We start from the raw sequence: 19,231 nt of genomic DNA, 5'->3' as shown, positions 1-19,231 counted from the left end.
TCAAGATGTGTTTCAGGGTGTATATGGGGTATATTTTAGGGTTCGGGGTATATTTTGGGGTGTATTTTAGGGTTCAAGGTGTGTTTCAGGGTGTATCGGGGGGATGTTCTGGTGTATCATGGGGTGTATCTGGGGTATTTTGGGGTGTATTTCAGGGCTCAAGGTGTGGTTTGGGGTGTATCTGGGGGTGTTTTGGTCCATGATGGAGTGTATCTGGGGTATTTTTCAGGGTTCAAAGTGTGTTTTGGGGTGTATTAGAGGTATTCTGGGGTGTATTTTGGGGTTCAAGGTGTGTTTTGGGGTATACCATGTGTATCTGGGGTATATTTCCAGGTTTAAGGTGTGTTTCAGGGTGTATCTGTGGGTGTTCTGGTGTTATCCTGTGGTATACTTGGGGTATTTTAGGTTTCAAGGTGTGTTTTGGGGTGTATATGGGATGTTTAAGGGTTCAGTGTATTTTGGGGTGTATTTCAGGGTTCAAGGTGTGTTTCAGGGTGTATGTGGCGGTGTTCTCTTGTATCATGGGGTATTCTGGGGTGTATTTCAGGGTTTAGGGTGTACTTTAGGATATGTTGGAGTACCAGGATGTGTTTTGAGGTGTATTTTCCGGTGCTGTGGGGTACTCTGTGCTGTGTTTCAGGGTGTTCTGGGGCATGTTTCGGAGTGCACTTCACCATTCAAGATGCATTTTAGGCTGGTTTGGCGTGTCCTGGTTTATTATGGGCTGTCTCGGGGTTATTATGGGCTATCTCAGGCACTAGAAACCCTTCTGCAGCAGCCAGCGCCGCAGCTCCGCACCCCAATGCCCCCTGATCCGGAGCCTGCCCGTGACTTCATTCACCTGCACCTCCGGCTCCAACACCCCCAGTGACTGCAGCAGCTCCCGCACCTCCCGCTCCAGCGCCTGGTGGGGGGGGATCACACACACAAAAGGGGGGTCTTTAGCACCCCAAAACCTTAACTCCCCCCCCCTCTCCTTATCCCCAAGGCCTCACCCAGAGGTCCCCTTCCACGTGCTGCAGGTCCGTGAGGCGCCGGTTGCCGCTCACCACCCGCTCGTACACCGGGAGGTTGTGGTACCGGGAGCGCTGGATGAAGTAGGGCAGGGCTGGGGGGGGGTCTGGAGAGGGGGACATCCCATAATGAAGTGTGTCATGTGCCCCACCATGGGGTAATAACCTACCCATGGGGGTAATAATGCCCCCCCCCAGGGGTAATAACCCACCACTGTTGGGGGTAGATACACCAGGCAATGGGCGATGCTCCCCCTCAATATACACCCCCAAGGAGTAACCCCCTTATTGCCCCCCCAGTAAATAATTGCCCCATAATAAAACATTTAAATTTACTTGCCCCCCCAATGTAAATATCACCCCTCATATCCCCCAGTAAATAATTCCCCCTCAATAGGACATTTAAATCCCTTTATTGCCCCCCCCCCCAGTAAATACACCCCCCTAGGGGCAATAACCACCCTAAATTGCCCACCCCAAGGATAAGTACCCCCCATGTTTGCTCAAACGAGTAAATACCCCCCTAAGGAGTAAATACCCCCCTAAGGGGTAAATACCCCCCTTTAGGGGTACATCCCTCCCCAGTGCTATTACTTAGGGCTCAGCACCTCCATGGGGTGTTGCTTTGCCCTGAATGGGGGGGATATTAAGGAGGGGGGGGTGTCACTGACCTGCGGGGGGGCTCCAGCCTGATGGAGTGGGGTAGGAGGGGTGCGGGGGGGGGTCGGGCACGATGCTGGGGGGCACCAGCCGCTCCACGAAGATGAAGTCAGCCGAGGACTCCTCATAGGGGGGGGTCTGCGATCCGGGGGGGTTCTGCGATCCAGGAGGGGTCTGCAAAAGGGGGGGGGCATTCCCTTCAGAATCCCTTATTTTACTTCAGAACCCCCCATTTCCCTTCAGAATTCCTTATTTTAACTCAGAACCCCCCATTTTACCTCAGAATTCCCGCATTTCCCTTCAGAATCCCTTATTTTACCTCAGAACCCCCCCATTTTACCTCAGAACCCCGTATTTCCTTTCAGAATCCCTTATTTTACCTCAGGACCCCCCCGTTTTCCCTCAGTACCCGCTTCATCTCCCCCCAAACCCCTTCCCCATATTCCCCTTTGCCTCCCTTCAATATCCCGTCCCTACCTGCACCCTCCTGCACCCCACCGCCCTCCCGAGCGCCGGCAGCAGCCGCCGGCCTAACGCCGCCATGGCCGCCATCTTGGAAACACCTCCTTCCTCCTCCCCGCCGTCAGCACGCACGTACGTACGCGTGACGTCAGCACGCAGCCGCGCAGGCGCAGAGCCGCCCTTTCCTGAGGCGCGATCCCCGTCGGCTGAGGGGCCGCTGAGGTGAGGCCGCGGCCGTAGGGTGCCTTAAGCGGGTTTAGGGCGTTATTGGGGGGCTCTAAGTGGGGTTTGAGGTGTGGGGAGAGCCTCTGAGGGGTTCTAGAGGTGTCTGGGGTGGTTATTGTGGGGGCTGAGGGGCGGAGTGATGCTTTTAGAGGCCTTGGATGGGGCTGGGGTGGGGGTTATATGGGGTAAATGAGGGTCTGTGAGGCTTTGGGTGAGTCTGAAGCGTTGTGGGGGCTCTAAGTGGGGCTTGGGGTGAGGGGAGGGCACCTGAGGGGCTTTATGGGGGTCTGGGGAGGTTTGAGGTGTGGGTACAGGCCTTCTGGAGGATATGGGGGGGTTCTTAGGGGGATTTGGAGGGGTCCTGAGGTACGGGGAGGCCTTGAAGGGGACTGCAGGGGTGTATATGGGGTCTGGGGGAGGTCATAGGGGATGTGGGGTGCTCTGGAGGGTTGTTGGGGGCCTCAAAGTGGGGCTTGAGGTGTGGGGAAAGCCGCTGAGTGGCTTTAGAGAGCATTGGAGGGGTACCATAGGGGGGTTATTGGGGGTCTGGGGGCCTCAGGTGCTGCTGGGATGGGGCACAGCCCCTTTGGGCTCCTGACAGCCCAGCACAGGTTCGCTCTCCCAGCCCTTTGTCCCCAGGGCCCTTTGCCAGGTGCCAAAGTCCTTTTGGGCAGGGAATGGCAGCAGAGAAACCCCATTAACCCCCCCAGAGATGATTGGGAACCCCAGACCCGTCCCCCAGTGTTGCACCCCAGGGTGATTCAGGAGTTGTGTGGGAGCAGTTACAGCCCCCCCCTTCACACTTTCCTGGGGTCCCCCATTTAAAGGAGGGGGGGCACCCCTAAACCTTTTGACACACCCCCCAGTAGATCCGATGGGGCTGGGAGACCCCCGCGGGATGTTCCATAACTTGGGGGGGGGGATGTGGGGGTCCCCCTTTGTTGTATTTAATGGGGACACCCCTAAATCCTCCCCCCTTTTCCCCCTTCCTCAGCCACCATGCAGCTCTTCATCCGCGCCCAGGCCCTCCACACTGTCGAGGTCTCCAGCACCGAGACCGTCGCTCAGCTCAAGGTGAGCCCTTACCTAAATCATGGGGTACCCCCCCCAAATAAACCCCATTTTGGGGATTAAACCCCCCCCCCTTTGTGTGTTCCCCCTTCCTCTAGGAGCGGGTGGCAGCGCTGGCCGGTGTCCCCCCCGAGGACCAAGTGCTGCTCTTCAGTGGGACCCCCCTGGACGATGATGCTGTGCTGGGACAGAGCCCCCTCCCCGAATTGGCCACCCTCGACCTCTCCTCGCGACTCCTCGGGGGTATGTTTGGGGGGGGACACACTAATTATTGGGGTGCTCATTAACTTAATGACCCCCCAACACCTCATTTTCCTCCCCATCCTTAGGGAAAGTCCACGGTTCCCTCGCCCGCGCTGGCAAAGTGAGGGGCCAGACCCCCAAGGTGAGTGTTGGGGACCCCCCCCGCTATGGATTTAAGGATCCCCCCATCGTGTTTTGGGGACCCCCCCCGACTTTCCTCCTCCTCCATAGGTGGCCAAGCAGGAGAAGAAGAAGAAGAAGACGGGCCGGGCCAAGCGGCGCATGCAGTACAACCGCCGCTTCGTCAACGTCGTGCCCGGCTTCGGCAAGAAGAAGGGGCCCAACGCCAACTCCTGAGCGGTGGCACCAGTAAACGGGAACCGGATTGGGGCCAATTCCCAGCAGTTTGGGGCTTTTTGTGGGTCTTCTTTTCCTTTAGGGGGTTTAGTTTGGGGGTATCGAGGGGGTTGTGGGGTTAAACTGGTGCTTTGATGGGGTTGGTGGGTTGCTGAGCGGCTCTTAGGGCCGTCAGTGAGCGCTGGGTTGAGAAGGGCTTTAATTGCTGTTAATTAGGGGCACGGAGGGGGTGGTGGTAATTAGAGGGCTCAGCACGAAGCTGTGTGCGGCGTGGTTCTGTATGGGACGGGCGGAAACAGCCGAGCAGTGCCGGAAATACCCGAGCAGCGGAGGGCGGGGAGAGCCGAGTAGGGACGGAAGGAGCCGATTGGCTGGGAGAACCGAGTCGAGTGAGGTCGGATAGAGCCGATTGGCGGGGAGCGGGAAGTACCCGGAGCACGCCGAGCGCTGGCGAAGATGCCCGAGCGGTGGTGATTGGCGGAGGGGGTCGAGGGGCGGGGCAAGCGGCCACAGGAGCCGACGCAAGACGGGGGCTCCCCGAGCCCTTCCGAGCGCGGCCGGAAATACCCGAAGTGGGGAGCAGAGGATGGAGGGGTTCTAAAGGTGAAAGATTGGGGTGTGGGGTCAAAGGTCAAGTTTAGGGTTAGAGTTGCAGATGCTGCATCCCTTTATCCCTCAAAAAAAACACCATATGCAACCAAAAGAGCCAAAATCAGAGTTTTTTGCCCCAATTTCTGATCCCTCCCCCTGTTCACCCCTCCTGTGTCTTCCGTTTCTTGCCCCGTTTCCGGGGGGTGGGGACTGTTTCCATGGTGTCCCACAGCGCATCCTCCTCTTCGTCCTTCACCTCCACCGTGGGGGATGGCTCCTCCTCGCTCTGAGAGTGGCAAAAAGGGGGGGGTAACAGGGCATGGAGACCCCCAAAGCCCAGCCTTAGGGTACCCCAAACCCGGGGGGGGGGGGGTGCTCACCTCCCAGTCGTGTTGGGTGCTCAGCAGCAGGCAGTTGAGCTGGGACTTGAGGTAGACCTGGGGGACAGCAGTGTTAATGGGGGGGGGGGGTTGAGGGGCTCTCAGGGGGTACTGGGGGTGTTTTAGGGGCTCCTGAGGGAGTTTGGGGTTTCAGGAGCTTTAATGAGGGGGTTTGGGGGGGGTTGAGTGCAGCTGGGGGGGGTCAGGACGGTTTCAAGGGGTTTTGGGGTAGCAAAAGGGGTTTTGGGGGTGTCAAAGGGAGGGTTTGGGGAGGATCAGAAGAGGATTGGGGGGGGTCACAGGGGGTCAAAGGTCACCTTGTGGCACAGGCGCCCCTCCCCCAGGTGGTGCAGGCGCAGGAAGCGGTCGAGGCCGCAGGAGGCCACGAGGGGGCCCTGGGGGTGGCACTGGAGCCCCCGCACCCCCCCCGCGGCCCCCTTCAGGCAGCGCAGGACCCGCCCTGGGGGGAGGGGAGAGGAGAAGGGGAGGATGGGTGAGCTGCGTGGGGAGGGGCAGCCCCACCCCCCCCCCATGGGGTGACCCCCCCCTCACCTTTGCGCAGGTCGATGACAGCCAAATCCCCCCGGGCGCTGCCAACCACCACCGAGCTGGGGGGGGTGGGGAGGTCAGGGTCATCCCCAGCCCCACAGAAACCTCCTGTGCCCCCCAGTCCCCCCAGTTACCCCATAAGCCCCCCCCCGGGGCACTTCTGAGCACCCCAAGGTGCCCCGTAACTCCTCTGGGCTGTTCCATAGCTCTTTAAGGACCCCCCTATAACCCCATTACCTCATTGCCCCCCATTGACACCCTCAGGGCCCCCCTCCAGATCCCCCCATAAACCCCAAAGGGGCACATTTGAGTCCCCCCTTCAGGCCACCCTCAACAGCCCAGGGTCCCCCATAGCCCCCACAGCCACTCTCAGGCACTCCCAATTGCCCCATAACCCCCTCATTGACACTTTCAGACCCCCCATAACCCCCATATTGACACCCTCAGACCCCCCGATAACACCCCCATTTACACCCTCAGACCCCCCCATAACCCCCCCATTGACACCCTCAGCCACCCCCATAACCCCCCATTGACATTCTCAACCCCCCCATTGACACTCTCAGACTCCCCCATAAACCCCCATTGACACTCTCAGACCCCCCCATTGACACCTTCAGACCCCCTCATAAACCCCCATTGACACCCTCAGACTCCCCCATAACCCCTCCACTGACACTCTCAGACCCCCCCATAACCCTTCCAATTGACACTCTCAGACCCCCCATAACCCCCCATTGACACCCTCAGACTCCCCCATAAACCCCCATTGACACCCTCAGACCCCCCCATAGCCCCCCCAGCCCCACTCACGTCTCCCCGGGCACCACGGCCAAGGCCGTCAGCGGCCCCTCCCCGAACGTCGCCTCCAGCACCGGGCGCCGCTGCGGGGATCCAGGGTCATAGAGACGGACCTGGAGACATGGGGGGGGTATGAAACCAGGGACCCCAAAACACCCCTCCCCCCCACCCCCATTGTGTGTACCCTCCCATTCCCACCTGGCGATGGGCCGTGCAGGTGACGATGCGGCCGGAGCCAGGCAGGAATTGGAGGTCCCGGTCCCAGATGGGGACGCGAAGGTCGAGCCAATCGTTCCTGACCTGATGGGGGGGGGGGAATGGGGATGAGAAGGGGGGGTGACACAAAGGAGGGTGTGTGTGAAAAGGGGGGATGGGGGAGAGGGGATAACGGGGTGGGGGAGGGGATGACGGAGTGGGGAGGGATGGGGGAGGGGTGAAGAGGTGGGGGAGGGAATGCGGGGAGTGAATGAAGGGGAGAGGGAATGAAGGGGTCGCACAGGGCATGGGGGAGGGGTGAAGAGGTGGGAGGAGATGAATGGGGGGAGGGCTTGGGGGAGGTAATGAAGGGGTGGGGGAGGGGATGAAGGTTGAGGAGGGATGGGGAAGGGGATGCAGGGGTGGGGGAGGGGCGCCGCTCACGTTCTTGGCGCGGAACACGGGCTCCTCGGGGCGCTGCAGGTCCCAGACCTTGAGCCCGTTCTCGCGCCCCCCGGTGCCCACCCTCTGCGGCAGCGCCGGGTCCTGGCACATCCGGTTCAGCCCCGGCCCCGCCTCCAGCGTTACCTGCGGGGGGAGGGGCGGAGGGGGTCAGTGTGGGGGGAGGGGCACTCCCAAATCCTCCCCCCCTCTATAAACACTCACGTGCTCGGTCCCGTCCTCCCCCCACACTTTGATGAGCCCGGACTCGACACAGGTGATGATGGAGCTGGCGGGGGTGGGGGGTGGAGGTGGAGGAGAGAGAAAAAGAAACGTGGGGGAGGGGTCTTATAGCAACACCCCTCCCCCACAGTGTCTCCCCTCCCCCCACCGTCGGTACCTGCCGAGCGTCGCGAGGCCGCAGAACGGCCCCTCCCCCCCCGGGCAAGGCCGGGACTCCGTGAACTTCCCCTTCTCGGTGCTGAACAACCGGACGCAGCCGTCGAGGCCGCCAACGAGGAGCTGCGGGGGGGGGGGGAAGATTAAACCGGGTGGGGGAAGGGCACCTTTACCCCTCCCCAAACCCCCCCCCCTTTGACCCCTCTCACCTCGGTCTCGCCTGGGTCCCCCCAGCAGAGCGCGCGCACGGCCTCCCCCCGCCGCAGCCCCGCGCCGCTCGTGAAGTTGTTGGCTCTTTGCTTGCGGAGGTTCACGCCTGGATGGGGGGGGGAAAGGGGGTCAATGTGGGGGTCATCCCCTCCTTGCCCCCTCCCCCCTTCCCGGTCCATCCCCGTCCCTCCGCCACCTTTCAGAGCCCCGGTTTCGGATCCGACCCAAACGTGGTTCCAGTGAGCGGGCGCCGCCATGTTGGATGTGTATGAACGTGAGTTCCGGGTGAGAAAAGGTACCGCGCGATGAGGTTCCGGGTTAGCGGTTGCGGATGTGCACGGTTTACAGCCGGACGCGTTTTGAAGGGACGTGACCCGGATGTAGCAGAGCGAGGGAAGCCTCGCCCCGAGCGCAGATCACGAGGGGGGGTGCCTGGCTCTGGGACCCGCCCCCTTCTTGAAGCCGCGCCCCCTCGGAACACAGCATGCAGCACCTCCCACCCAGCAGGGGCGCTGCTCCCCATCCCCCCCAAATCAAGGCAAAAAACCGTTTTTTGTATCAAAAATAATCAATTTTATTTAACATTTAACACGAAGCCGCGTGTTCCGTCAGGCATCTGGAGGCAGCAGGACCGGATCTGACGGGAGGAAGCACAAAGCCCGGTGTCAGTGTGTGCTATCCCCTCTCACCCCGTAATGGTCCCTCCCGTCTTCCCCCCCACTGCGCCTCAGGTGGAACCGCTCAGTCACGGGATCAGCCTGGGGCGGTATCGTCTCATCCTCGGCACAGGTCCCGCCCCCTTCCCCTACAAACCCCGCCCATCCTCACCTTAGGCCCCGCCTCCAGCTCATGCCACCTGTGTGAAAGCAGATAGGGGGATAAGGAAGTGGAATGAGTGCCTCCCCTCCTCCATTCCCACCTTTTCCCCCCGTTTATCCCAATTTTTCAGCCATCCCGGGTGTTTTCAGGAGTCAAGGTGAGCTGGGTGTGACATCATCACCAAAACTGGGGTGGGGAGAAGTGACGTCATCGATGACATCGTCACACCCGACACGTACCTCCTCCCATTGGGTCTTCAGGGCTGGGCTGTGAGGACACAAAGAGGGGAGAGGTCAGGGGGTGCAGTTAGGGTGGGGGAGGGGCCCCATCCCCATTTCTCCCCCTCCCCCCTGGGATCAGTGGTTGTTTCTCAACAGCAGGTTCAGCCGAACGAGATTCAATTGGGGTCATCACATGGAAAAGGGGAGGGGGTGGGGGACATCCCAAAACCAACCCCCCTCCCCGGCCCCCTCAGACCGTCCATCGGGACACAGCATCCTCCTCCCCTCCCCCCGCCAGCACCAGTGGGTTCGACCTTGGGCAGGTCCTGGTGGCCAGGGGGGGGTCAGACGCGTGGGGTTTTCCTCATCGGGGGCCAGCGGCTGCAGAGACAAAGGGGTTGGGGGGGTTCGGGTCAGGTCTGGGTTTGGGGGGGACGACACACTGAGGGGGGTCAGGACCCCACAGTGTCCGATCAGGGCTTTGGTAACTCGGTGCTGCCATTGACCAGTGTCGTCCAGCCCAAGGGGGTCATCGCTTCGGACGGGGAGGGGAGCACAGGGGCTAGGGGCAGGTTCATGCACTCACCCTCATGCACAGCCCCACTGTCCATCCTGGGGTTCATTCATAGTGACTTGGGGCTTCAAAACCCCCCGCACCCCTGTAAATACGAGCATAAATTAGGGTTGGTTCACTAATTAACACACGCATACCCCCATGCCACCGAACCCGCTGCTCTCAGTGAGGGTTTGGCATCAGGGTCATTCAGCCATATGCTTGTCGGTTGTGAATCGTCACCGAACAGCGATAAAATACCCCCAAAAACCCTAACCCCCCCCATAGGAACCCCCCCACATTGGTCTGACTCCCCACACACACACACACACACAATCCAGCGCCACTCAGAGCCTGATGGTGTTTCTCCAGCGCGGTCAGGAAGAGAGAGTTCCAGGGATCATCCCCGCAGCGCTGCAGCCCCGCTCCCATAGGGATTTCCCAGCCCCGACAGCACCCGTGTCCCGCTGTGTGCGCGGGGACGGGGACACTCACCGGTGGTAACGGCTCCATAGCGGGGGCTGAGCCTGGAAACAAAGCGACAGAGGCGTTATAAGAGAGCGATAAGCGCGGGTTCCGCAGCAGCCCTGAGACGAAAAGCGCGGCTCCATCAGAACCATACGAGCCTTCACCCCGCGGTCAGTTCAGGTCTGTGAATGGGCTCATCACGGAGCAGGCCCCGCAAAGAAAGGGGGGAACGGAGCGGCACAATCACCCCACCAAACCCATTAAGGAATAGGGGAAGAACGATCGCTCCCATAAGGCTCTAAATGCAAGCTTCATGAACGCAGACAAACACAGCCTTTACCCTCGCACCCCAACCCTGACAAGCACCAACCGTATCCGGTCCCATTGATTAAATAGGATAAAGAACCCACACCAACTACTCACCCACCCGCGACGGCTGCGCGGACAAAATGGCCGCAGCTCTTCCGCTCTCGCCTTTAAATAGTCCGCGGGGAATCATGGGAAGGGGCGGGAGCAAGGGCCTAAGTGGGGGAGAAACGGCGGGAAAAGGCTCTAAAAGGTTCGGAATAAAAAAGCTTTTTTCTTTTTAAGCCATTTTATCGGTTTTGATCAATTCCGTTGGTTTTGTTGTAAAATTCGCTATTGGTATCGGTGCAATCGAAAGCAGCGCCGCGGCCCGACCCCTCGGGGCGGAGTCGATGCAAATATCCGCTCGAAATGGCTGCCGGGATCCTCCGGGGCCGTGGTTTCGGGGGGCTGCCGGAGTCGGTTCCCCCCTTCCCGAGGCTTGGGTCCGTTCACGAGCAGGGGAAGGAGGTAATGGGGTGGGAAACCGGACCCGGTGGAGGTCACCGCGACGTGGGTGACAGCCGATGGCGGTGTCCCGGCTGCGGCACCAGCTCGCGGTATCGCTTCTCGGCCTTTTGGCTAAGATCAAGTGTAGTATCTGTTCTTATCAGTTTAATATCTGATACGTCCTCGATTAGAGGACTTTATATTAAACGGATTTTTGGCACTGGGAGTTGGATCCGGAGCTTGCTCCCTCCGCTCCGCGCATCGTCCCGGTATTGCAGTGCCTCCGGGAACGGTGCACCCCCTTCGGGGGACCTTTAAATGGTAAAAAACAGACTAAACTCATTTAAATCCCTCTCTCACTTCTATGTGGTGGCAACTCCCCTCCCACTGTTCCTTGTGAAACGGCGAGTGCGTGTGGGGAAAGGTAATAAATACGCTGAAAGCAAAGCTCGCCTTAAACGTGCGCAGTTTGGCGCTCTTAAGAGTTGAATTCCGTGCATTGCTTCTCCCCCGTTTATTAATCATTATTAGCACAATAATCGCTATATTAATTAATTAATTAGTATTGTGGGTTTATTTATTTTATTCCCGTCCCTACCTCAGCGCCGCTCTCCCCCCCGCCTTCTTCAGGCGCCCAGACAAAATGGCCGCCGCGCCTCAGCGGGCGGGAAAGCGGCCGAGCAGCGCGCTCAGCCAATGGGAAAGCAGCATCCCCGCGTCGCTAGGTAGAACCCGTCCCTTCCGCTCCTTCTCAGCCCTGCGATAGGGCGAGGCGGGAACCAATCAGAAAATAGGCGCCGAGCGCGCGGATGCCTTACGCACGTCGGTAGAGGCTGGTGGAGAAAGGGGGGGGGCAGCGCGCGTGCGCTTGTTGAGTTTGCGGCGAGTGCGCATGCGCTGCGCGCGGGTCTGGGAGGGGGCGTTTTGACGCATGCGTGGTGCCGCTTGACGCATGCGCGGCGGCGTCCGGGGGTGTCGTGAGGCGGCGGCGGGTGGCGGCGGCGGCGGCGCAGGCGCGGAGCGAAGCGGCCGAGAGCGGGCACCGGGCACCGGCACCGGGCAGGGCAGCAGCGGGGACGGCCGGGCCCCGGCTCCGGCCTCCGCGCTCTCCCGGCCGCGGCCTTTCCGCCAGGCCCCGCCTTCCCCCCCCCCCTTCCCCTTCCCTTTCCCCGCCCCGGGGCCTAGGCCCGACCCCCGCTCGCCGCTGCCGCCGCCAAAGGCCTCGTCGTCGCCGCCGCCTCAGCGCGCCCTCGCTTCCGCTTCCCCTCCTTCCCTTCCCCCCCCCCCACCCCTTTCCCTCCCCGCCGTCGCCATGGACGTGAAGCGGCTGAAGGTGACCGAGCTCCGGGCCGAGCTGGGCCGGCGCGGCCTGGATTCCCGCGGCCTGAAGGTGGAGCTGGCGCAGCGGCTGCAGGAGGCCCTGGACGCAGAGATGTTGGCGGCGGGGCCCGAGGAAGGAGGCCCCGCCGGGCCTGGGGCCTGCGCCGGGGAAGCGGGACCGGCCGGAGGCCCCCCCGCGCATCACCACGGCGGGGGGGGCGATGAGGAGGAGGAAGAGGAGGAGGAGGAGGAGGAAGAGGAAGAAGAAGAGGAGGAAGAAGAGGAGGACGAGGAAGCGCTCTTGGCTGACGAAGAGGAGGCGGCCGTGGCCACGGCGGGAGCAGCAGCGGCGGCCCCCTGCGAGGTGGAGGCGGCCGAGCCCGGCCCCCAGGAGGAGGAGGAGGAGGCGGCAGAGGTGGAGGAAGCGGCGGTGGAGGAGCAGCAGCAGCCGCCGCCGCCGCAGCAGCAGCCGCAGGAGCAAGCGGCGGCCGAAGTGAAGCCGGAGCCCGAAGGGCCCGAAGGCAGCGGCGTGAACGGAGCCGAGAGGCCGCAGGAGGAAGGGCCCAGCGGGGACGAGGCCGCCGCCGCCGAGGTCAAGGAGGAAGGAGCCCAGGCCGGTGAGCACCGGGAGGGACCCGCAGCAGCCCCCGGCCCCCTCCCAGCCCCGGTTCTTGCCCGCCGAGGCCTTGTTCTCCCGTTGGGTCTCGGCTTCCTCCAAGGGGGAGCCGCGCTCCTGCCTGCCCCTGCTTCGTTTTCCCACCTGATGCCCCCCAAAACCTTCCCTAATCCCCATGGATTCCGCTCCCATCTCGGCCTCAGGCGCTTCCCACCCCGTTTAGATCCCATTTATCCCACTCTAAATTCCCGCTCTGTCCAGTCCATGAGCTCCTTCCCGTCCGTCCCCCCCCAGCGAAGGATGCCCTGAGCCCCTCACCCGCTGCTGGGCAGCAGGAGCCGCTTCCCCCGACCCGGTCTGGGAGAGGCTGGAGTCCAGACGTTGTTGCTTCGGCCGGGATTGGGATGGGAACAGGGAATGGGATGATCTGGGACACGTTTGGAGGGAAAATCCGGGGGTTTTGGGGTCGTTTTTTGTCCCGGAGCTGTGCACCCGGTGCCCATGAACCGGATCTAACCCTTCCCGCTGTACTGGGAAGCATCAGAGGCTGGCGGGGGTGGGATTGTTCCTTTGGGAAGCACGGCCCGAGCCGGCTGCTGGGATTTGATCATTTATTAGGAGAAAAATCCCTCTTTTTGGAAGGATTTGGGGCTGGGGATGAGCCTGTGCTGCCAGCGGGGGGAGGAAACAGCCGGGATAACAAACTCATTGCTTCTGTTGGATTAAAACCAGGATTTGGGCAAAACTCCCTGGATTTAGGGCTTGGGAAAAGCAGGTTTTTGGTGGATATTCCCAGATGGAGCAGGTTATGTCCCATTGATGTCCTAGGGATCGCGAGGGTTCAGGTTCCTCCCGGCAGCCCTGGGCTCTTCCTTTCCAGTGATGGATTCTTTGGTGCCCCAATGGGAGCCGGGATTCCCATTAAGGAGGCTTTAACTGGGATTTTCCCGGTGTTGAGGTTATCCTGATGCTTCCTCACCTGCATCCCTTGGGAGCCGCCCCCTCCGCGCCTTCCAAACCCATTTCCCATCCCGTTTGGGATTGGACGGATGCTGCGGGCGGGCGGGAAAGCCGAATTCCCTGCTGGAATGGGGCCGTTTCCAGCTCACGAGCGTTGCTTTTCCGCGGCCTTCAGGCGACGAGGACGACAAATCCAAACCCGCCGGCTCCGACGGGGAGAGGCGCGGGGTCAAGCGCCAGCGGGATGAGAAGGACGAGCACGGCCGCGCCTACTACGAGTTCCGTGAGGAAGCCTACAACAGCCGGTGAGCTGGGAGCAGGATCCTGCTTTTCCTTTCCATTAGGCTTCATCCCAACCCCTTTTCCCAATGGTTTTCCTATTGCTTGGGTAGATCCAAGTCTCCGCCGCCGCCAGAAGAGGAGCCGAGAGAAGGGGAGGACGATGAGAGCGTCGTCATCTTGGACACGTGTACGTACCTTGGGGGGGGTTTGAGGTGGAATTGGGGTGGGATCGAGCACAAATAACGTGGGATTGATCCCGTTTTCCTCTTCAGACACCTCGGATCTGCACTTCAAAGCCAGCAAGGATCGTTACGGGGGTCAGCCGCTCTTCTTTGAGAAGTTCCCAGCTCTCTGGTCCGGCGCCCGCAGCACCCACGGCGTCACCAAGGGGAAAATCTGCTTTGAGGCGAAGGTGTGGGGCTGGTGGGAGCTTTGGGAAGTGGGAATAGCAGCGGGAAAAGGGGGATAACGGGATCCCTATGGCTCCGGCAGGTGACACAGTATCTGCCAGTGAAGGAGGGCAGCACCGAGGTGCCGCTGTTCCGCGTGGGATGGTCGGTGGATTTCTCCCACTCGCAGCTAGGTACCAGGGCTGGGAGGTGGGAATGGCATCCCAATGGAATCATCCCCCCCCGCCCCTTCACCCCTGGGGCTGCTCATTGGTATTAATGTGGGTCTGTGTTCCCCCCCCACCCCGGGCAGGGGAGGATGAGTTCTCCTATGGCTTCGATGGGCGAGGGCTGAAGGTGGAGAATGGGAAGTTCGAGGAATTCGGGCAGAGCTTTGGAGAGGGAGATGTCATCGGCTGCTTCGCTGTGAGCTGGGAATGGGGTGGGGAGGGGGGAAATAGGGATTGAAGGGGGGAAAGGGGGGATTGAGAGCGGAAGGCGGGGATGGGAAGAGGGAAATGGGGGGATGATGGAAGGGAAAGAGTTGGGAGGAGGAAAAGGGCATGGATGCAGGGGAAAGTGGGGGTGGGAGGGGGATTGGGGGAACAGGGATTGGGAAGGGCGAAAAGGGGATAGAGAGGGGAAAAGGGGGAATTGGGGAGGGAAGGGAGATGAGAAAGGGGAAGTGAGATGGGGGGAAGGAATTGTGGGGGAAAAGGGAGGAGAGGAGGTGAAAATGGGATTGGGAAGGGGGAAAAGAGGATTTTGGGGAAGTGGGAAGGAGAGAGTAGGGATTGGGACGGGGAAACGGGGATGAGAGCAGCGGAAAATGGGTATTGGGAGAATGGAAATGGGGATGGAGAGGGGTGAAACAAAGGAATTGGGGGTGAAATGGGGAGTAGGAAGGTGGAAAACTGGGATTGAGGGGAAGGAAAAGCAGGATTGTGAGGGAATTCCAGGTGGGATGATTAAAGGATAAGGGAAATAAGGAACAAGATGGGAAAAGAGTTCTTGGAGGGGGTGTGATCCCCAACGTGGTTTGGTCCCCCCCCCACAGAACTTCGAGGGCGAGGAGCTGGTGGAACTTTCCTTCTCCAAGAACGGGGAGGAGCTGGGACCGGCATTCCAGGTCGGGAAGGAGGCGCTGGGGGAGCGGGCGCTGCTGCCCCACGTGCTCTGCAAGAACTGCGCCGTGGAGCTCAACTTTGGGCAGAAGGAAGAGCCCTTCTTCCCCATCCCGGAGGGTTTCGTCTTCATCCACGCCGTGCCCGCCGAGGAGCGCGTCCGCACCCCGCTGCCCCCCAAGACCACAGAGGAGTGCGAGGTGAGCGCTCATCCCGCCCTCGGGAATGCCGCCGGGGCTGATCCGTTGCATCCCATCCGTTCATGCTGGTGCTTCCCACTGCAGGTGCTGCTCATGGTGGGGCTGCCGGGCTCTGGGAAAACCCAATGGGCACAGAAACAAACCCAGGAGAGCCGGGAGAAGCGCTACAACATTTTGGGAACAGAGACTGTTCTGCACCAGATGCAGGTGAGCGGTGCCTGGAATGGGTTCCCCCCTCGCATCCGGCTTTTCCTCCCTCAGGTCTTGCTTTCCTGCCCATCAGATCCAGCTTTTCCCACTGCACAATTCCCCTTTTCCCCTTATTGCAATCCCCATTTACCACCTCACAAATGCCCCTTTCCTTCTCTCAAATGCTGCTCCCCCCCCCCAATCCCCTTTCCCCCCGCTTCAAATCCTGTTTTTCTCCCCCTCACAATGCCCCATTTATTCACCCCCTATCCCTATTTCACCCATCATGTGCTTGTTTCCCTATTCTGTGCCCCCTTCCTTCTATTCCGCCCTTCCTATTCCGCCCTTCCTATTCCGCCCTTCCTATTCCGCCCTTCCTATTCCGCCCTTCCTATTCCCCCCTTCCTATTCCCCCCTTCCTATTCCCCCCTTCCTATTCCCCCCTTCCTATTCCCCCCTTCCTATTCCCCCCTTCCTATCCCCCCTTCCTATCCCCCCTTCCTATCTCCCCTTCCTATCCCCCCTTCCTATCCCCCCTTCCTATCCCCCCTTCCTATTACCCCCCTTTCTATTCCCCTGTTTTATCCATTCTTTTATCCCCCCTTTCTATTCCTCTGTTTCTACCCCCATTTCTGAACCCCCCCCTTCCCCCTCTCCCATTCCCTCTCATTCCCCCCTCACATTCCCTATTCCCTGTGGCAGACGCGGGGCCCGGCAGTGGAGGAGCTGGATGCCAAGAGCAGAGACCAGTTAACCCAGCAAGCAGCTCAGTGCCTTAGCAAGCTGGTGCAGATCGCGCCCCGCGCCAAGCGGAACTTCATCCTCGACCAGGTTCCTCCCAAACCCATTCCCAACCATTCCCAACCCTTTCTCCTCCCCAGTTCCGCTTCCTCGATGCTCACTTCCCACTTCCGGGTGGGTTTTCCTTCCACTTCCCAGTGCAACGTCTACAACTCGGGGCAGAGGCGGAAGCTCTTGGCCTTCAAGGGCTTCTCCCGGAAGGTCGTGGTCGTTGTCCCCAATGAGGAGGACTGGAAGAAGAGGCTGGAATTGCGGAAGGAGGCGGAAGGGGAGGACGTTCCCGAGTCGGTGATGCTGGAAATGAAAGGTGGGATTCTGGGAAAGGGGCTGGGGGGGAGGAGGGGACAGGAGAAGTGGCAGCTTCCACAAGGATATTTCTCCTGGGTTTTTTTCTTCCTTCCTTTCTGTTTTGTCTCCTCTCTTTTCCTTGTTTTCCTTTTTTCTGTCACTTTCTCTCTTTGCTTCCCCTTCCTTGTTTCTTCCCTCTTTGCTGCTTCCTTTTCCTTCTTGTCTTCTCTCTCTTTGCCCCTTTTTCTCCTTTTTCCCTTCCATATTTCTCTTTCTGTCTTCATCCCCTCCTTCCCTTTTCCCCCATTCCTTCCCTTTTCCCCCATTCCTTCCCTTTTCCTCCATCCTTCCCCTTTTCCCCCATCCCATGCTTTCCCTTTTCCCCCATCCCATCCTTTCCCTTTTCCCCCATCCCATCCTTTCCCTTTTCCCCCATCCCATCCCTTCCCTTTTCCCCCATCCCTTCCCTTTTCCTCCATCCCCTCCCTTTTCCCCCTTCCCTTTTTCCCCATCCTTTCCCTTTTCCCTCATCCCATCCTTTCCCTTTTCCCCCATCCCTTCCCTTTTCCCCCATCCCCTCCCTTTTCCCCCTTCCCTTTTCCCCCTTCCCCTTTCCTTTTCTCCCATCCCATCCCTCCCCTTTTCCCCCATCCCTCCCCATTTCCCCTCCCCTCACTTCCCATTTCCACCCCCATTCCCTCCCCAGCCAACTATTCCCTGCCGGAGAAGAGCGATTACCTGGACGAGGTGCTCTTTGCGGAGCTGCCCAAGGAGGAGGCGCAGCCGCTGGTCACCAAGTACAAGGAAGAGGCCCGGAAGCTGCTCCCGCCCTCGGAGAAGCGCCAGAACCGCCGCAACAACCGCAACAAGCGCAACCGCCAGAACCGCAACCGCGGGCAGGGATACGGTGAGCGCCGGCCCCGCAGCCCGACGCCTTCCCAACGGCTTCCCGGCACCTTCCGGCTCTGATCCCTCCCTTCTTCCGCTCTCCTTTCCCCCCCTGCAGTCGGTGGCCAGCGCCGTGGCTACGACAACCGGGTCTATGGGCAGCAGCAGTACTGGGGACAGCCTGGAAACCGAGGGGTGAGCCCTGCTTCCGTCCCACTTCCCCATCACTTCCTTACCCCACAATGCTTCCTTCCTGTGTTATTTGTTCCCCCTTTGTTTCCTTCTCCATCACTTCCCCTTCTCCCATCACTTCCTCCCCATTTTATTTCCTTCCCCCATCCCATTTCTTCCTTCCCCATCGCTTCTCCTTCCCTCTTTGTTTCCTTCCCCATCACATTTCTTTTCTGCATCACTTCCCCTTCTCCCATCACTTCCACTTCCCACAATTCTTTCCCTTTCCCCTGCATCACTTCCCCCCCATCACTTCCCCTTTTCCCATTTCTCCCCCTTCCCCATCACTTCCCCCTCTCCCATCCCTTCTCCATTACTCCCTCTTCTCCCATAGCTTCCCCTTCTCCCATCGCTTCCACTTCTCCCATCCCTTCTCCCATCACTTCCTCTTCTCCCATACCTTCCCCTTCCCTATTGCTTCCCTTTCCCTCCCATCACTCCCCCTTCCCCATCGCTTCCCCCTCTCCCATCTCTTCTCCCATCGCTTCCCCTTCTCCCATCCCTTCTCCATTGCTCCCTCTTCTCCCATCGCTTCCCCTTCTCCCATCGCTTCCCCTTCTCCCATCGCTTCCCCTTCTCCCATCGCTTCCCCTTCTCCCATCGCTTCCCCTTCTCCCATCCCTTTGCCTTCCCTCCATTATTGCCTTCCTCCATCACTTCCCTTTCCCCTCCATCACTTCCCTTCCCCCCCATCACTTCTTCCCCCTTCACTTCCCCCCAAACCAGACAAAATCCCCTTTACCAACCCCCTCCTCCCATCCCAACCCCTGCAATAACCCAGGAACACCCCCAATAACCCCATTCCCCCCCAAAATTCCCTTTTCCAGGGTTACCGCAACTTCTACGACCGATACCGCGGCGACTACGACCGCTTCTACGGCCGCGACTACGACTACAACAGATACCGGGACTATTACCGGCAGTACAACCGGGAGGTAACGGCATTCCCACCGGGATCATCCCCCCCCCCCAGTTCCTGCTTTTCCCCCTTCCTTTCCTCCCATAACATCCCCTTTTCCCCCCAGTGGCAGAATTACTACCAGGATAGAGACCGATACTACAGGAACTACTACGGCTACCAAGGGTACCGGTGAAACCGTCCGTTCCCAAACGGCCCCCGACGGATAATGGGGATGGGAGGGGGTTGGGAATGGGGTTGGGGTGGGGGGAAAGAGGGGGGGTTGGGAATGGAAACGGAGAGGGATGGGGGGGGGAGGGGTAAACAGCAAAAACGACCCGAAAAAAAAAGCCGAAAAATGACAAAAAAAGGAAGAAACTGTAAATTTTTTTTTAAAGTTTGTTGAAAAAACCGAGGAATTGTCTCGTTCTATGGAAGTGTTGAGGGAGGAGGGCGGGGGGAGGGTGCAGAGAAAAGCTTGGAAAACCCCCCAAAAATGGTGGAGAAAGGCTCAAAAATGGCAAGAAAAAAACCCAAAAATGGTAAAAACCGCAAACTGGTAAAAAAAAAACCCTCAAAAATGGTGGGGGAA

At 59.8% G+C, this 19,231-nt stretch overlaps 4 protein-coding genes, 2 long non-coding RNA genes and 4 other non-coding genes across 12 annotated transcripts; 4 read left to right on the top strand and 6 right to left on the bottom strand.

Annotated features, from left to right (window-relative positions):
- Positions 1–111: 111 nt before the first annotated feature.
- LOC133209793 (uncharacterized) lies at positions 112–621 on the top strand. The gene is made up of 3 exons (XR_009724768.1): positions 112–163; positions 341–372; positions 555–621. It is a non-coding gene; the product is annotated as an uncharacterized LOC133209793 (long non-coding RNA).
- Positions 622–695: 74 nt separating this feature from the next.
- Positions 696–2,225, bottom strand: MRPL49 (mitochondrial ribosomal protein L49). Its single transcript, XM_061348624.1, has 4 exons — positions 2,151–2,225; positions 1,685–1,829; positions 996–1,120; positions 696–904 (listed from the first exon to the last, which is right to left on the bottom strand). The coding sequence occupies exons 1-4, from the start codon at positions 2,223–2,225 to the stop codon at positions 758–760; spliced, it is 492 nt and encodes a 163-aa protein (XP_061204608.1). The 3' UTR covers positions 696–757.
- A 55-nt stretch (positions 2,226–2,280) lies between these two features.
- Positions 2,281–4,074, top strand: FAU (FAU ubiquitin like and ribosomal protein S30 fusion). 2 transcript variants are annotated; one of them, XM_061348619.1, is made up of 5 exons: positions 2,281–2,357; positions 3,355–3,434; positions 3,530–3,674; positions 3,761–3,816; positions 3,906–4,074. In XM_061348619.1, exons 2-5 carry the CDS (start codon positions 3,360–3,362, stop codon positions 4,029–4,031), a joined length of 402 nt encoding a protein of 133 aa, XP_061204603.1. In that variant the 5' UTR covers positions 2,281–2,357; positions 3,355–3,359; the 3' UTR covers positions 4,032–4,074. The 2 variants fall into 2 exon arrangements, with proteins under 2 accessions (XP_061204603.1, XP_061204604.1); XM_061348620.1 differs by having other exon boundaries at positions 2,337–2,346.
- A 662-nt stretch (positions 4,075–4,736) lies between these two features.
- On the bottom strand, positions 4,737–7,922 carry WDR74 (WD repeat domain 74). 2 transcript variants are annotated; one of them, XM_061348600.1, is made up of 11 exons: positions 7,794–7,922; positions 7,597–7,703; positions 7,389–7,510; positions 7,214–7,277; positions 6,992–7,135; positions 6,551–6,652; positions 6,365–6,465; positions 5,555–5,610; positions 5,320–5,462; positions 5,003–5,059; positions 4,737–4,908 (listed from the first exon to the last, which is right to left on the bottom strand). In XM_061348600.1, exons 1-11 carry the CDS (start codon positions 7,852–7,854, stop codon positions 4,783–4,785), a joined length of 1,083 nt encoding a protein of 360 aa, XP_061204584.1. In that variant the 5' UTR covers positions 7,855–7,922; the 3' UTR covers positions 4,737–4,782. The 2 variants fall into 2 exon arrangements, with proteins under 2 accessions (XP_061204584.1, XP_061204585.1); XM_061348601.1 differs by having other exon boundaries at positions 6,365–6,435.
- Positions 7,923–8,767: 845 nt separating this feature from the next.
- LOC133209826 (small nucleolar RNA SNORD30) lies at positions 8,768–8,834 on the bottom strand. Its single transcript, XR_009724774.1, has one exon. It is a non-coding gene; the product is annotated as a small nucleolar RNA SNORD30 (small nucleolar RNA).
- Positions 8,835–8,840: 6 nt separating this feature from the next.
- LOC133209791 (uncharacterized) lies at positions 8,841–9,746 on the bottom strand. The gene is made up of 3 exons (XR_009724767.1): positions 9,686–9,746; positions 9,224–9,296; positions 8,841–9,018 (listed from the first exon to the last, which is right to left on the bottom strand). It is a non-coding gene; the product is annotated as an uncharacterized LOC133209791 (long non-coding RNA).
- LOC133209827 (small nucleolar RNA SNORD22) lies at positions 8,883–9,010 on the bottom strand. Its single transcript, XR_009724775.1, has one exon. It is a non-coding gene; the product is annotated as a small nucleolar RNA SNORD22 (small nucleolar RNA).
- On the bottom strand, positions 9,533–9,602 carry LOC133209825 (small nucleolar RNA SNORD26). Its single transcript, XR_009724773.1, has one exon. It is a non-coding gene; the product is annotated as a small nucleolar RNA SNORD26 (small nucleolar RNA).
- Positions 9,747–10,565: 819 nt separating the features above from the next.
- Positions 10,566–10,756, top strand: LOC133209824 (U2 spliceosomal RNA). The gene has a single exon (XR_009724772.1). It is a non-coding gene; the product is annotated as a U2 spliceosomal RNA (small nuclear RNA).
- Positions 10,757–11,651: 895 nt separating this feature from the next.
- On the top strand, positions 11,652–18,901 carry HNRNPUL2 (heterogeneous nuclear ribonucleoprotein U like 2). Its single transcript, XM_061348613.1, has 14 exons — positions 11,652–12,390; positions 13,525–13,654; positions 13,742–13,818; positions 13,904–14,043; positions 14,124–14,214; positions 14,334–14,446; positions 15,078–15,344; positions 15,429–15,551; positions 16,236–16,364; positions 16,473–16,641; positions 17,329–17,529; positions 17,629–17,705; positions 18,569–18,676; positions 18,767–18,901. The coding sequence occupies exons 1-14, from the start codon at positions 11,766–11,768 to the stop codon at positions 18,833–18,835; spliced, it is 2,319 nt and encodes a 772-aa protein (XP_061204597.1). The 5' UTR covers positions 11,652–11,765; the 3' UTR covers positions 18,836–18,901.
- Positions 18,902–19,231: the final 330 nt, after the last annotated feature.

This window comes from Neopsephotus bourkii, unplaced genomic scaffold, assembly GCF_033783945.1.
Source record: "Neopsephotus bourkii isolate Nb327-2 ecotype Australia unplaced genomic scaffold, CSIRO-AGI_Nbou_v1 NB_365, whole genome shotgun sequence".
NCBI lineage: Eukaryota > Metazoa > Chordata > Aves > Psittaciformes > Psittacidae > Neopsephotus > Neopsephotus bourkii.
This window is presented reverse-complemented; position numbering and strand designations above follow the sequence as displayed.

Excerpts from the sequence above, each read along its gene's own strand:
- MRPL49 (XM_061348624.1), bottom strand. The coding sequence starts at position 2,225 with ATGGCGGCCATGGCGGCGTTAGGCCGGCGGCTGCTGCCGGCGCTCGGG. Across the intron at positions 1,830-2,150 it reads TGGGGTGCAGGAGGGTGCAG|AACCCCCCCGGATCGCAGAC; the intron begins GTAGGGACGGGA and ends CCTGGATCGCAG. Across the intron at positions 1,121-1,684 it reads AGGCTGGAGCCCCCCCGCAG|ACCCCCCCCCAGCCCTGCCC; the intron begins GTCAGTGACACC and ends CCCCCTCTCCAG.
- FAU (XM_061348619.1), top strand. The coding sequence starts at position 3,360 with ATGCAGCTCTTCATCCGCGCCCAGGCCCTCCACACTGTCGAGGTCTCC. Across the intron at positions 3,675-3,760 it reads CTCCTCGCGACTCCTCGGGG|GGAAAGTCCACGGTTCCCTC; the intron begins GTATGTTTGGGG and ends CCCCATCCTTAG. Across the intron at positions 3,817-3,905 it reads TGAGGGGCCAGACCCCCAAG|GTGGCCAAGCAGGAGAAGAA; the intron begins GTGAGTGTTGGG and ends CCTCCTCCATAG.
- WDR74 (XM_061348600.1), bottom strand. The coding sequence starts at position 7,854 with ATGGCGGCGCCCGCTCACTGGAACCACGTTTGGGTCGGATCCGAAACC. Across the intron at positions 7,278-7,388 it reads GGCCTCGCGACGCTCGGCAG|CTCCATCATCACCTGTGTCG; the intron begins GTACCGACGGTG and ends CACCCCCGCCAG. Across the intron at positions 5,060-5,319 it reads AGGGGCGCCTGTGCCACAAG|GTCTACCTCAAGTCCCAGCT; the intron begins GTGACCTTTGAC and ends GCTGTCCCCCAG.
- HNRNPUL2 (XM_061348613.1), top strand. The coding sequence starts at position 11,766 with ATGGACGTGAAGCGGCTGAAGGTGACCGAGCTCCGGGCCGAGCTGGGC. Across the intron at positions 15,345-15,428 it reads AGACCACAGAGGAGTGCGAG|GTGCTGCTCATGGTGGGGCT; the intron begins GTGAGCGCTCAT and ends TTCCCACTGCAG. Across the intron at positions 15,552-16,235 it reads CTGTTCTGCACCAGATGCAG|ACGCGGGGCCCGGCAGTGGA; the intron begins GTGAGCGGTGCC and ends TCCCTGTGGCAG.